Source organism: Borostomias antarcticus, assembly GCF_949987555.1.
Source record: "Borostomias antarcticus genome assembly, chromosome: 18".
Classification (NCBI taxonomy): domain Eukaryota; kingdom Metazoa; phylum Chordata; class Actinopteri; order Stomiiformes; family Stomiidae; genus Borostomias; species Borostomias antarcticus.
The window spans coordinates 2,104,077-2,119,508 of record NC_140251.1 but is presented as its reverse complement, the minus strand read 5'-3'; the positions used below and the strand labels follow the sequence as shown (position 1 = coordinate 2,119,508).

Here is a 15,432-nt window from a genome sequence, read left to right as displayed (position 1 = left end):
TTCACTAAAGGGCCCGGCGGTTGAAGGCGTGTTCTGGTGCAGCGGAACTGTGACGAGGGGGGCGGACGTATTCAAGTCAGGAACGTTGAAGAGCACTACCTCAGCTGATAGGGTTAGGTCCCCCTCCAGGACATGGACAGGTTCTCTGTGTGAGAGGTGCTGAGAGGCCCAGTTGACTGTTGTGAGCTCTGGGTCAGGCCAGCGGGCGTCGCCAGGGCCTTGGGAAGAGAGAGGGGACGGGCTATGTTTCAGGGTTGGGTTGGAGTGGTCTGTGTGTGTATGCGTCTGTGTGCGTGTGTGTGTGCGTGGGTTTGTTTGTGTGTGTGCGTGTGTGTGTGTGTGTGTGTGTATTATGAGTGTGTGTGTGTGTGTGTGTGTGTGTGTGTGTGTGTGCATTTGTGCATGTGCGTGTGTCTGTATATGTGTGTGTGTGTATGTATGTATATGTGTGTGTGTGTGTGTCTGTACAGTATGTGTGTATATGTGTGTGTGGTTGTGTGTGTGTGTGTGTGCCTGTGTTTGTGTGTGTGTGTACAGTATGTGTGTGTGTGTGTGTGTGTGTGTGTGTGTGTGTGTGTGTGTGTGCCTGTATGTGTGTGTGTGTGTGTGTGTGTGCCTTTATGTGTGCGTGTGTGTGTTTGTGTGTGTGTGTGTGTGTGTGTGTGTGTGTGCGCACTGGCTAGGGAAACAGAGCCACAGCACCTCAGGCATGCTAGATAGAGGAGTGGAAGAGAAGAGTGGCCACGCTGTCGTCTCCGCCGGGCTCCGACCCAAACTCATCTGGTCCGGGCTCCGACCCAAACTCACCTGGTCCGGGCTCCGACCCAAACTCACCTGGTCCGGGCTCCGACCCAAACTCACCTGGTCCGGGCTCTGACCCAAACTCACCTGGTCCTGGACTTGAACCACATCACTGCAGAGGGAGAGCGAGAGCTTCTCACTGTTAGGACCCAGAACATTTCATACGGAGATACTGAAGTATTTATAACTTTTCACCCTTACAAGAAACTATTCATCTTCTACAGAACCGACCATCTCACCCTGTCTCCACATGCTCAGTGTTTCTATATAGATTCTACCTGGTTTTCATCACTGTTGACATTGAATTTAGGGTTTTAGTTTAGAAACAAGTCTTGTTTTTCTCTTGATGTCAGATGAAGACTGGTTGAAGTAATGTTCTTGCCTGTTCTTGGTGATCTACTACTCAAATGCATCAGTTGGAGACTGTATAGTGTATGGAGACTGTATAGTGTATGGAGACTGTATAGTGTATGGTGACTGTATAGTGTATGGTGACTGTATAGTGTATGGAGACTGTATAGTGTATGGTGACTGTATAGTGTATGGTGACTGTATAGTGTATGGTGACTGTATAGTGTATGGTGACTGTATAGTTTCTGTATTGTATCCCAAAGTCAATTGGCCTTCTCTGTCAATACATAGGCTTATCATTGGTTTTTATCTATAAGGCCGTTCTGGGTAGACTCGTTATTTATCTGTCTTTCTAACCAGAAAGATTATGGGTTACAGCCTCAGTACAGGCTACTGTAGTATGCTTATGACTGTTCCAGGAGCTCACACTGAATTAGGAAAGAAGGCCTTTATGTTTTCTTCCCCATCTGCATGGAATAGCCTGCAAAATTAGCTTAAACTACATGATCTAGTCACTCTAAATTCATTTAAAGGCATGGTGAAATCTATAGAAACAGACTGTTGATGATTGTTTTAATTGAAATGTGGCTTTTTTAATTGATATGGCTTCACTGGACCTCTACTGTACCTGTACTTTTGAGCTGATGTGTTGTTTTTAATGTGTGCGTACTGTATGACACTGTTTGTACTGCTGCCATTCTTGGCCAGGTCGCTCATGATAAAGATATTTTAATCTCAGTGGGTTTAAACCTGGTTAAATATAGGTTAATGTGCTGTTGTTGTGTACCTGTGTAGAGGTTCTTCCTGGAACCTCTACCTGTGTAGAGGTTCTACCTGGTTGTGTACCTGTGTAGAGGTTCTACCTGGTTGTGTACCTGTGTAGAGGTTTTACCTGGTTGTGTACCTCTGTAGAGGTTCTACCTAGTTTGTACCTGTGTAGAGGTTCTACCTGGTTTTGTACCTTGGCTCCGACCCAAACTCACCTGGTCCGGGCTCCGACCCAAACTCACCTGGTCCTGGACTTGAACCACATCACTGCAGAGGGAGAGCGAGAGCTTCTCACTGTTAGGACCCAGAACATTTCATACGGAGATACTGAAGTATTTATAACTTTTCACCCTTACGAGAAACTATTCATCTTCTACAGAACCGACCGTGGATCATCTCACCCTGTCTCCACATGCTCAGTGTTTCTATATAGATTCTACCTGGTTTTCATCACTGTTGACATTGAATTTAGGGTTTTAGTTTAGAAACAAGTCTTGTTTTTCTCTTGATGTCAGATGAAGACTGGTTGAAGTAATGTTCTTGCCTGTTCTTGGTGATCTACTACTCAAATGCATCAGTTGGAGACTGTATAGTGTATGGAGACTGTATAGTGTATGGAGACTGTATAGTGTATGGTGACTGTATAGTGTATGGTGACTGTATAGTGTATGGAGACTGTATAGTGTATGGAGACTGTATAGTGTATGGTGACTGTATAGTGTATGGTGACTGTATAGTGTATGGTGACTGTATAGTTTCTGTATTGTATCCCAAAGTCAATTGGCCTTCTCTGTCAATACATAGGCTTATCATTGGTTTTTATCTATAAGGCCGTTCTGGGTAGACTCGTTATTTATCTGTCTTTCTAACCAGAAAGATTATGGGTTACAGCCTCAGTACAGGCTACTGTAGTATGCTTATGACTGTTCCAGGAGCTCACACTGAATTAGGAAAGAAGGCCTTTATGTTTTCTTCCCCATCTGCATGGAATAGCCTGCAAAATTAGCTTAAACTACATGATCTAGTCACTCTAAATTCATTTAAAGGCATGGTGAAATCTATAGAAACAGACTATTGATGATTGTTTTAATTGAAATGTGGCTTTTTTAATTGATATGGCTTCACTGGACCTCTACTGTACCTGTACTTTTGAGCTGATGTGTTGTTTTTAATGTGTGCGTACTGTATGACACTGTTTGTACTGCTGCCATTCTTGGCCAGGTCGCTCATGATAAAGATATTTTAATCTCAGTGGGTTTAAACCTGGTTAAATATAGGTTAATGTGCTGTTGTTGTGTACCTGTGTAGAGGTTCTACCTGGTTTTGTACCTGTGTAGAGGTTCTTCCTGGGTTTCTACCTGTGTAGAGGTTCTACCTGGTTGTGTGCCTGTGTAGAGGTTCTACCTGGTTGTGTACCTGTGTAGAGGTTCTACCTGGTTGTGTACCTGTGTAGAGGTTCTACCTGGTTGTGTACCTCTGTAGAGGTTCTACCTAGTTTGTACCTGTGTAGAGGTTCTACCTGGTTTTGTACCTGTGTAGAGGTTCTACCTGGTTGTGTACCTGTGTAGAGGTTCTACCTGGTTGTGTACCTGTGTAGAGGTTCTACCTGGTTGTGTACCTGTGTAGAGGTTCTACCTGGTTGTGTACCTGTGTAGAGGTTCTACCTGGTTGTGTACCTCTGTAGAGGTTCTACCTAGTTTGTACCTGTGTAGAGGTTCTACCTGGTTGTGTACCTGTGTAGAGGTTCTACCTGGTTGTGTACCTCTGTAGAGGTTCTACCTGGTTGTGTACCTGTGTAGAGGTTCTACCTGGTTTTGTACCTGTGTAGAGGTTCTACCTGGTTGTGTACCTGTGTAGAGGTTCTACCTGGTTTTGTACCTGTGTAGAGGTTCTACCTGGTTGTGTACCTCTGTAGAGGTTCTACCTAGTTTGTACCTGTGTAGAGGTTCTACCTGGTTGTGTACCTGTGTAGAGGTTCTACCTGGTTGTGTACCTCTGTAGAGGTTCTACCTGGTTGTGTACCTGTGTAGAGGTTCTACCTGGTTGTGTACCTGTGTAGAGGTTCTACCTGGTTGTGTACCTGTGTAGAGGTTCTACCTGGTTTTGTACCTGTGTAGAGGTTCTACCTGGTTGTGTACCTGTGTAGAGGTTCTACCTGGTTGTGTACCTGTGTAGAGGTTCTACCTGGTTGTGTACCTGTGTAGAGGTTCTACCTGGTTGTGTACCTGTGTAGAGGTTCTACCTGGTTTTGTACCTGTGTAGAGGTTCTACCTGGTTGTGTACCTCTGTAGAGGCTCTTCCTGGTGTTCCAGCGCCAGACGGAGTGCTGTATTAGCTCTTTCCTGAGGGAAGGTCAGACAAGGGTCCATCAAGGACCAAGCCTGCCTGTCTCAGCTCGTTACCCTCGACAGATCTGCTTCAATGGCCTTCGACTTGCAGTGTCAGTAATTTTCTGGATGTGATTTTCTTTGATTTTCAGCAAGGCTGAAGTTTTCTTTAGGGTAAAATTAGTGGCTGGGATCAGAGTCGTAACAGTGCCCTCTAGGGGTCGACTTCAGACTAACAGACAGACTAACATAAACTCTCGCTTATGGTGTCACAGATAATGTGTGTGTTTAATTACCCCGAGCAACACACACCTAATGCACTGACTAGGCAGAAGTTATAACAATGCGGTGATTTGAGTGTGTGTGCATGCATGCATGTGCGTGTGTGTGTGCGTGTGAGAGAGAGAAAAAGATAGAGAGAGCCCATCTGTGTGTGCACGTGTATCTGTTGCGTTGTGCTTATGAGGAGACTTTAGTGTTTGCAGACTTGCGGGATAATGAAGTCGTATCTATTCCCAATCTGAAGATATTATCTGCCTTCTCTTTATTGAATTCATTTCCATTTAGCGGTCAGATAACCGTTTAGCACCAAGACCATTCATATCCGTCAGGAGACTGAGCTCAGTGAGTGGTCGGGGGGGGCCTCTGGGGAGGGGGGAGGGGGGAGAGAGGAAGAGACAGCAGGAGTGACATGAGAGACAGAAATAGAGAGGGGGAGAGAGAGACGTAGGAGAGAAAAGAAGATGTACTGTACTGTCTTTGTGATTAATGGATTTCATAAACCCCAACTCCTCTATCGTCTGACACACCATTCTTCTCTGAACTCATTGAGTCCTCACAACAAATTGCAAAGCTTTAGTCCCTATCAGCGTCACACACATACACATACATACACACACACACACACACACACACACACACACACACACACACACACACACACACACACACACTCACACAGCAGGGCCAAACAGTTTTAGTCCTGTCAGCAAAATTGTCTGCTTTATCTGGTCACACCAAAGACCTTACTGTGCAATAGACCTGGTGGAGAGCACACACACACACACACACACACACGCACACACCCACCCACCCACCCACGCACGCGCACACACACACACACACACACACACACACACACACACACACACACACACACAGATGCTGTATATACAGTACCTAAATAGAGCCACACTCATGCACACACATACAGTACACACACACACACACACACACACACACACACACACACACACACACATAAACACACACACATACAGTACCTAAACAGTCATGCATATGTGGTGATATGACCTACTGTAACCACCAGTCTGTGATTGAACGATGTGTGCATGTCTCTGATTAGAAGACTATCTGTGTTTGAGATTTAGATTCTGACCGCTCACAGAGGAGTGGACAGTAGGACCAGGGGAGGGTATACGGAGGTATATGGACTATACCCACCTCTTCATCCATGGACCCACAGTAGACCCACCTCTTCATCCATGGACCCACAGTAGACCCACCTCTTCATCCATGGACCCACAGTATACCCACCTCTTCATCCATGGACCCACAGTATACCCACCTCTTCATCCATGGACCCACAGTAGACCCACTTCTTCATCCATGGACCCACAGTAGACCCACCTCTTCATCCATGGACCCACAGTATACCCACGTCTTCATCCATGGACCCACAGTAGACCCACTTCTTCATCCATGGACCCACAGTATACCCACCTCTTCATCCATGGACCCACAGTATACCCACCTCTTCATCCATGGACCCACAGTATACCCACGTCTTCATCCATGGACCCACAGTAGACCCACCTCTTCATCCATGGACCCACAGTATACCCACCTCTTCATCCATGGACCCACAGTATACCCACCTCTTCATCCATGGACCCACAGTATACCCACGTCTTCATCCATGGACCCACAGTAGACCCACTTCTTCATCCATGGACCCACAGTATACCCACCTCTTCATCCATGGACCCACAGTATACCCACCTCTTCATCCATGGACCCACAGTATACCCACCTCTTCATCCATGGACCCACAGTATACCCACCTCTTCATCCATGGACCCACAGTATACCCACCTCTTCATCCATGGACCCACAGTATACCCACCTCTTCATCCATGGACCCACAGTATACCCACCTCTTCATCCATGGACCCACAGTAGACCCACCTCTTCATCCATGGACCCACAGTAGACCCCTTGTTACAGTAAAAACCGTAACATTTCTGCTACAGTACACCCCCTTCTCTAGTCACCTCTCTACCCCTGAGTATGACTAGTCACTAACCCTGCATAGTGGAGCCCAGGCTTGCTGGACATCACTGTCACGCAATGCTCTGTAAAACAACAAGAACAACCGACCCTCGACCCGACCCTCCTCACGTCCTGATCTGACAGGACAAACCATGTCCAGCACGGCTGCCTGTCCACAGCGCCGGGCCTTGGCAGGCTCCGGAACGACCATGTCACCACCACGGTCAAACATTAGCTGTTTCTCCTGGGTCGGGTCTAAGATAGGACAATTCCATCCTGGGGCCAATGTCTGTTATGGACTGGGAAATAGAAAAATATAATCGCTTTGATAATAGTCTGAGCATTCTTCCGGTTCCACCCTCAATCCTATCCGCATCCTCTGGGTAGTTGTAATAACGTCATAAAAATCTGTTTACGGACCATTTTGGAGATATCAACCATCTGCTTTCTCATAGGATGAGTTCATAGAACTGGAACAGACTCTATCAGAGCAAATGACCCATGGACCAGCAGCACCAGGGATTGGAACCCGTGCCTGCAAGGTTGGATCTGAGGCTTTATAGGCTGTCTGTACATGTTGCCTTTTATAATGAAGCCCTGTGCTCTAGCGTTTATCCCTGAGTGATCTGGGGGAAAAGAGAGGGGGGGACAGAGATAAAGAGAGAGAGAGAGAGAGAGAGAGAGAGAGAGGGAGAGGGAGAGAGAGAGGGAGAGAGAGAGAGAGAGAGAGGGAGAGAGAGGGAAAGAGAGAGAAAGAGAGAGAGAGAGGGAGGGAGGGGGAGAGAGAGAGGGAGAGAGAGGGAGGGAGGGGGAGAGAGAGAGAGAGAGAGAGAGAGGGGGAGAGAGAGAGAGAGAGAGAGAGAGAGAGAGGGAGAGAGAGAGAGAGAGACCATATAACCCACAGCAGGCTCAGACAGTGATCTCTCCAGGCACACCAAGCATTTACAGCCTCCCGGTCAAGACAGACGGCCCGGTGTCCAGTCATGGAAACACTGGTGTAATCGGCCTTCTGCTTTCTGGTCATCGCTTCCTCTATGGACATTAAACATTACTGTGCAGATGTCAGTGAGACCTCAGCAGAATTGTACTTTGTTGTACCTCCTCACCCCACCCCCCCCCCCCCCTCCTCCTCCTCCTCCTCCGTCCTCCTCCCGCTCCCCTGCAACCCCCCCCTTCCTCCTCCTCCTCCTCCCGCTCCCCTGCACCCCCCCCCCCCTCCTCCTCCTCCTCCCGCTCCCCTGCACCCCCCCCCCCCCTCCTCCTCCTCCCGCTCCCCTGCACCCCCCCTCCTCCTCCTCCTCCCGCTCCCCTGCACCCCCCCCTCCTCCTCCTCCACCTCCTCCTCCTCCACCCCCTCCCACCCCTCAGCCCCCTTCTCCCCCCCGGGCAGCGAGACGGTGGTGAAGTTCGACAGCAACGGTGACGGGCTGGGCCGCTACAACATCTTCAGCTACCAGCGCTCGGGCGACCCGCTACGGCTACGCGCGCGTGGGCGAGTGGGCAGAGACGCTGAGCCTGAACGGAGACCTGATTCACTGGCCCCGGGAGGCCCCGCCCACCTCACAGTGCAGCGACCCCTGCGCCCGCAATGAGATGAAGAAGATGCAGGCGGGTGAGCGGGATAGGATCAGGCTCTTGATCTCCTCCAGAACCCTGACCACACCCACCTAGGACATGTACAGGATATGGTCTTGTGCTGAGAATAGCAGAGAGCATATTTTTCACCCCCCAAAAAAATCTCAACAGTGAGGAAGGACAGGAGAGTGATGTCATAGGAGGGGCTACGTTTTTTGTTTTTTTTGTCTAAACATTTGAACCTCTCTCTCTCTCTCCCTGTCTCTCTCTCCCTCTCTCTATCTCTCTCCCTCTCTCTCCCTCTCTCTCTCTCTGTCTCCCTCTCTCTCCCTCTCCCTCTCTCTCTCTCTCTCTCCCTCCCTCTCCCTCTCTCTCAGGTGAGTACTGCTGCTGGATCTGCACGCCCTGTGAGCCTCATGAGTTCCTAGTGGACGAGCTCACCTGCTCCCCCTGCGCCCCCGGCCAGTGGCCCGACGATGACCTCACTTCCTGCTACGACCTCCCCGAGGACTACATCATGTGGGAGGACGCCTGGGCCATCGGGCCAATCAGCATCGCCTGCGTGGGGTGAGTCGGCGCGCGGAGGGTTGAGACGGGGTGGGGGTGGGGGGGGGGGCGGTTATATCAACAGGGCGTGATGTTCTGAATGCAGAAAAGTGACCTTTGTCTCTGTCTGCTTTGTAAGGGAGGGGGTCCCATAAGGGGGTCCCATGTCTCTTTATATGAGGTTGGACCAGGCCTGTGCTCCGACCCTAACCCTGTCCCTCTGTCCCTCTCTCCCTCTGTCCCCCTGTCCCTCTCTCCCTCTGTCTCTCTGTCCCTCTCTCCCCCTGCCCCCCTGTCCCCTTGTCCCCCTGTCCCTCTCTCCCTCTGTCCCAGGTTCATGTGCACGGCCCTGGTGTTCTGGGTGTTCGTGCGCCACAACGACACGCCCCTGGTGAAGGCGTCAGGCCGGGAGCTGTGCTACATCCTGCTGCTGGGGGTCTTCCTGTCCTACGCCATGACCTTCCTGTTCCTGGCCAAGCCCTCGCCCGTCATCTGCGCCCTGCGCCGGCTGGGCCTGGGCACGTCGTTCGCCGTCTGCTACTCCGCCCTGCTCACCAAGACCAACCGCATCGCCCGCATCTTCAGTGGCGTGAAGGACGGGGGCGGGGCCACGAAGCCGCGCTTCATCAGCCCTTCCTCCCAGGTGGGTCGGCGCGGGTCAGAGGTCACGCCCGGGGGGAGGGGCTGAGAGACGGACGGACTCAATCTACCCACTGACTCTCCCCCCGACTCCCTCCATCTACCCCCCCTCTCTCTCCCTCCATCCCTCCCTCTACCCCTCTCTCTCTCTCTCTCTCTCTCTCCCTCTACCCCCCCTCACTCTCTCTCTCCCTCCATCCCTCCCTCTACCCCTCTCTCTCTCTCTTCCTCTACCCGCCCCCCTCTCTCTCTCTTTCTCTCTCTCTCCCTCCCCCTCCCTCCCTGTGTCCAGGTGTTCATCTGTCTCAGCCTGATCTCGGTCCAGCTGGTGATGGTGTCGGTGTGGCTGCTGCTGGAGGTTCCCGGCACCAGGCGCTTCACGTTGCCGGAGCGACGGCAGACGGTCATCCTCAAGTGCAACGTGCGTGACTCCAGCATGCTGCTGTCGCTAGGATACGACGTGCTCCTCGTCATCCTGTGTACTGTGTAAGTGTGGCGGTGTGGTGATTGGTCAGCGTGGTGATTGGTCGGCGTGGTGACTGGTCGGCGTGGTGATTGGTCAGCGTGGTGATTGGTCGGCGTGGTGATTGGTCGGCGTGGTGACTGGTCGGCGTGGTGATTGGTCGGCGTGGTGATTGGTCGGCGTGGTGATTGGTCGGCGTGGTGATTGGTCGGCGTGGTGATTGGTCGGCGTGGTGACTGGTCGGCGTGGTGATTGGTCGGCGTGGTGATTGGTCGGCGTGGTGATTGGTCGGCGTGGTGATTGGTCAGCGTGGTGACTGGTCGGCGTGGTGATTGGTCGGCGTGGTGATTGGTCGGCGTGGTGATTGGTCGGCGTGGTGATTGGTCGGCGGCCAGTCACGGCTGTTCTCTCTCTCTCTCTTGGACTGCAGGTACGCCTTCAAAACCAGGAAGTGCCCGGAGAACTTCAACGAGGCCAAGTTCATCGGGTTCACCATGTACACCACCTGCATCATCTGGCTCGCCTTCCTGCCCATATTCTATGTTACGTCCAGTGACTACAGGGTACGTTCACACACATGCCCAATCTCTCTCTCTCTCTCTCTCTCACACACACACACACACACACACACACACACACACACACAAAACACACCTGTTTTCTATTTTCTTGTGGTCCAGGAATGCTGAAGTCAGTCAAAGTGACAGAGCATGCTAACTATAGAGCTATACATGTACCTTCTGAAAGCTAATTCTGTGAGCTACAGTCCAGTCTCACATGTGGCGGTCCCAGCTGACAGACAGACCCCGTCACAACGCTGACACCCTCACCGGCTTAGGAGCTAAAGGAGAGAGTGGCTTTACCTCACCCTTACAAATGTAATTCATTCAGACACACACACACACACACACACAGTGTGTGGAGAACAAGGCTGTCAAGGATTCCTGCTTCAATGATGCCAGGGCAGCTCATCTGATCCTTGTGAGAATGAATACCTTCAGAAGGGGAAAGAGAACACCCTCACACACAAGCGCACACGCACGCACGCACGCACGCACACACACACACACACAGAACAATAGCTGCTTAAAGTCCATGCAACCCGTAGTAGGAGATAAACATTTATTTGGCCATGGGCATTTTATTTTATGAGACAGTATTTTATTTTATGATTCAGCAGGTGGCATGGACACACACACACACACACACACACACACACACACACACACACACACACACACACACACACACACACACACACACAGTTTATATGTTTATGTGTGAGGGTTGGGTTGTCAGGTGGAGTAAAATACTCTGCCTGAAGCACATGCAACAATCCATCCATCTCTCCTCCCTCTCTCCCTGGGGTGGTCTCTCTCCTCCCTCTCTCCCTGGGGTGGTCTCTCTCCTCCCTCTCTCCCTGGGGTGATCTCTCTCCTCCCTCTCTCCCTGGGGTGATCTCTCTCCTCCCCGTCTCCCTGGGGTGGTCTCTCTCCTCCCTCTCTCCCTGGGGTGGTCTCTCTCCTCCCCGTCTCCCTGGGGTGGTCTCTCTCCTCCCTCTCTCCCTGGGGTGGTCTCTCTCCTCCCTCTCTCCCTGGGTTGATCTCTCTCCTCCCTCTCTCCCTGGGGTGATCTCTCTCCTCCCCGTCTCCCTGGGGTGAACTCTCTCCTCCCCTCTCTCCCTGGGGTGGTCTCTCTCCTCCCTCTCTCCCTGGGTTGATCTCTCTCCTCCCTCTCTCCCTGGGGTGGTCTCTCTCCTCCCCGTCTCCCTGGGGTGATCTCTCTCCTCCCTCTCTCCCTGGGGTGGTCTCTCTCCTCCCCGTCTCCCTGGGTTGATCTCTCCTCCCTCTCTCCCTGGGGTGGTCTCTCTCCTCCCTCTCTCCCTGGGTTGATCTCTCCTCCCTCTCTCCCTGGGGTGATCTCTCTCCTCCCTCTCTCCCTGGGTTGATCTCTCCTCCCTCTCTCCCTGGGTTGATCTCTCTCCTCCCTCTCTCCCTGGGGTGATCTCTCTCCTCCCTCTCTCCCTGGGGTGGTCTCTCTCCTCCCTCTCTCCCTGGGGTGATCTCTCTCCTCCCCGTCTCCCTGGGGTGATCTCTCTCCTCCCTCTCTCCCTGGGGTGGTCTCTCTCCTCCCTCTCTCCCTGGGGTGATCTCTCTCCTCCCTCTCTCCCTGGGGTGGTCTCTCTCCTCCCTCTCTCCCTGGGGTGATCTCTCTCCTCCCTCTCTCCCTGGGGTGATCTCTCTCCTCCCTCTCTCCCTGGGGTGATCTCTCTCCTCCCTCTCTCCCTGGGGTGATCTCTCTCCTCCCTCTCTCCCTGGGGTGATCTCTCTCCTCCCCGTCTCCCTGGGGTGGTCTCTCTCCTCCCTCTCTCCCTGGGGTGATCTCTCTCCTCCCTCTCTCCCTGGGGTGGTCTCTCTCCTCCCCGTCTCCCTGGGGTGGTCTCTCTCCTCCCTCTCTCCCTGGGGTGGTCTCTCTCCTCCCCTCTCTCCCTGGGGTGGTCTCTCTCCTCCCTCTCTCCCTGGGTTGATCTCTCTCCTCCCTCTCTCCCTGGGGTGATCTCTCTCCTCCCTCTCTCCCTGGGGTGATCTCTCTCCTCCCTCTCTCCCTGGGGTGGTCTCTCTCCTCCCCTCTCTCCCTGGGGTGGTCTCTCTCCTCCCTCTCTCCCTGGGTTGATCTCTCTCCTCCCTCTCTCCCTGGGGTGGTCTCTCTCCTCCCTCTCTCCCTGGGATGATCTCTCTCCTCCCTCTCTCCCTGGGGTGGTCTCTCTCCTCCCCGTCTCCCTGGGGTGATCTCTCTCCTCCCTCTCTCCCTGGGGTGATCTCTCTCCTCCCTCTCTCCCTGGGGTGGTCTCTCTCCTCCCCGTCTCCCTGGGGTGGTCTCTCTCCTCCCTCTCTCCCTGGGGTGGTCTCTCTCCTCCCCGTCTCCCTGGGGTGGTCTCTCTCCTCCCCGTCTCCCTGGGTTGATCTCTCCTCCCTCTCTCCCTGGGGTGGTCTCTCTCCTCCCTCTCTCCCTGGGGTGATCTCTCCTCCCTCTCTCCCTGGGGTGGTCTCTCTCCTCCCTCTCTCCCTGGGGTGGTCTCTCTCCTCCCTCTCTCCCTGGGGTGGTCTCTCTCCTCCCTCTCTCCCTGGGTGATCCCTCTCCTCCCTCTCTCCCTGGGTTGATCTCTCTCCTCCCTCTCTCCCTGGGGTGATCTCTCTCCTCCCTGTCTCCCTGGGGTGGTCTCTCTCCTCCCTCTCTCCCTGGGGTGGTCTCTCTCCTCCCTCTCTCCCTGGGGTGATCTCTCTCCTCCCCGTCTCCCTGGGGTGGTCTCTCTCCTCCCTCTCTCCCTGGGGTGATCTCTCTCCTCCCTCTCTCCCTGGGGTGGTCTCTCTCCTCCCTGTCTCCCTGGGGTGATCTCTCTCCTCCCCTCTCTCCCTGGGGTGATCTCTCTCCTCCCTCTCTCCCTGGGGTGGTCTCTCTCCTCCCCGTCTCCCTGGGGTGATCTCTCTCCTCCCCGTCTCCCTGGGGTGATCTCTCTCCTCCCTCTCTCCCTGGGGTGATCTCTCTCCTCCCTGTCTCCCTGGGGTGGTCTCTCTCCTCCCTCTCTCCCTGGGGTGATCTCTCTCCTCCCTGTCTCCCTGGGGTGATCTCTCTCCTCCCTCTCTCCCTGGGGTGGTCTCTCTCCTCCCCTCTCTCCCTGGGGTGATCTCTCTCCTCCCTCTCTCCCTGGGGTGATCTCTCTCCTCCCTCTCTCCCTGGGGTGATCTCTCTCCTCCCTCTCTCCCTGGGGTGATCTCTCTCCTCCCTCTCTCCCTGGGATGATCTCTCCTCCCTCTCTCCCTGGGATGATCTTATGAACCCAGGGATGAGTGCATATGAGTGGGAGACGGATCCGTCTGGCCTGTGGCCACCGAGCGTTGCTGTCTCAACCAGGGATCAATTGAGAGGAGGAAGCCTTTCATTTCTCCCGTGTTTGGATGGGCCTTTTTTGTTTAGCCAGCTTATATTTTAATAGCCTAATAAATCAGCAAGATGGTACATTAGCGATTAGTTTATTTTCTTTTGAGGCCAGTAAACCACAAGGTCTCTGCTGATAAAGTGGTCTATCGACCCCTGCTTTAATTGATCTGACCCCTGCTTTAATTGATCTCCTATGGACTGAAAAGTCTGGGCATTTTAGGATAGTTTACAGACCTAGTGTACAGTCATGCTCACTTAATTGACTCTTCTATCAGAGATATTATTGACAGGAGAGTAAATGGCTCCCTCTTCTCATACAAACTTGATTTCAATCTTGTGAAGGAAAATAACAGTATATTTCAGTTAGGCTGTGTGTCCACCAACGAGCTGTACGTAGCTGAACAGCGCCAAGCTTACAGCTGCGTAAAGCGCACTAGAGCTGGAGTTTAGAGCTGGCTAGGCTACCCATGTTTTACAGCTATGTTAGCAACAAGTGTCATGTTTTTGCAGACTCCAGATTAACTAGCCAAGTTAAGATAGCTAGCTAATGTTAGCAAGTGCTAACGTTCGCTGTCTCTGCGGTTTTGCCAAAAACCGACCGCTGTCGTCATCAGAACAGCCGTTTACAGCCTGCGCTCTAGCTCAAAGATTTAAACTGTTTTCAACTGCCAAAAAAGCCTAGAGCTCACGGCACTGTAGCGCTAAAAAGCGCTTGGAACACAGCTCTCGTCCCTATAGCGCCCTAGAGCGCATTACCCATTGTAAACAATGAGAAAACAGCGCCAGCTCTAAAATACAGCTCCCCGGTGGACACACAACCTTATGTTCTTCTGGTAGCGCCGATTAACAGAAGGGAATCCTGAGGTCAGTCCTGTCCCGTGTCCCTCCAGGTGCAGACCACCACCATGTGCATCTCGGTCAGCCTGAGCGGCTTCGTGGTCCTGGGCTGCATGTTCGCTCCCAAGGTCCACATCATCATGTTCCAGCCGCAGAAGAACGTGGCCAGCCACCGGCTCAACCTGAGCCGCTTCAGCGTCAGCGGGCCGTCCAGCTACGCCTCTCATGGTACGCACGGTCCGCTGGCGGTCAGAGACGCCCTCCACTGAGCCGCACACCTCACAGCGGTTTACGTAAGAGCTCTCGTCCGCGCAGCGCCTCCGCTTGACCTATGAACCCTGCGGTGTCCTGCTCTCAGCCGTTCTCTGACTGACCTGTCTCTTCTCTCCTGTCCCGTCCTTCCCTCCCTCCCTCCCTCCCTCTCCTCCTGTCTCTCTTTCCTTCTGTATGTATGTCTCTCTCCCCCTCTCACTCCTTCTCTCACTCCCTCTCCCTCTCTCCCTCTCCAGCTGTGGTGAGCGCCCACTTCGTTCCCACCGTGTGTAATGGGAGGGAGATCATCGACTCCACTACATCCTCCCTGTGACCACTCCCACTCTCCGATCCCGCCCGTGCGACTGTTAGCCAACGCCCCCCCCCCCCCCCCAACCCCCTAGAACTGTTCCGTTTCGCGTCTGTAGAACCTGTGTAACTACTGTATTGATTAAATTATTTTCTAGGGATGTACATACATGGAATCAATATTGTTGTAAGTAGAGAAACGAAAGAAAAACAAAACAAAAGAATTTGTAGGAGGATTTTTTTTAGCCTTTGTTTTTGATAGCTTTGTTATGATGCCGTGTACATAGACAGACCACAGGTCTTCATAGGGGCGTGTTCCCAGGACAGTAGTGG

General features: G+C 52.7%; 1 protein-coding gene across 1 annotated transcript in view; it reads left to right on the top strand.

The window, feature by feature from the left end:
- Window positions 1–15,124, top strand: part of grm3 (glutamate receptor, metabotropic 3) — a gene marked incomplete at both ends in the record, with an annotated part of 30,843 nt that extends 15,719 nt beyond the window's left edge. Inside the window, 8 exon segments of the mRNA XM_084453173.1 lie at window positions 7,908–8,008; window positions 8,010–8,151; window positions 8,492–8,681; window positions 8,994–9,303; window positions 9,592–9,785; window positions 10,193–10,325; window positions 14,592–14,766; window positions 15,048–15,124. Coding sequence (XP_084309299.1) covers window positions 7,908–8,008; window positions 8,010–8,151; window positions 8,492–8,681; window positions 8,994–9,303; window positions 9,592–9,785; window positions 10,193–10,325; window positions 14,592–14,766; window positions 15,048–15,124 — 1,322 coding nt within the window.
- Window positions 15,125–15,432: the final 308 nt, after the last annotated feature.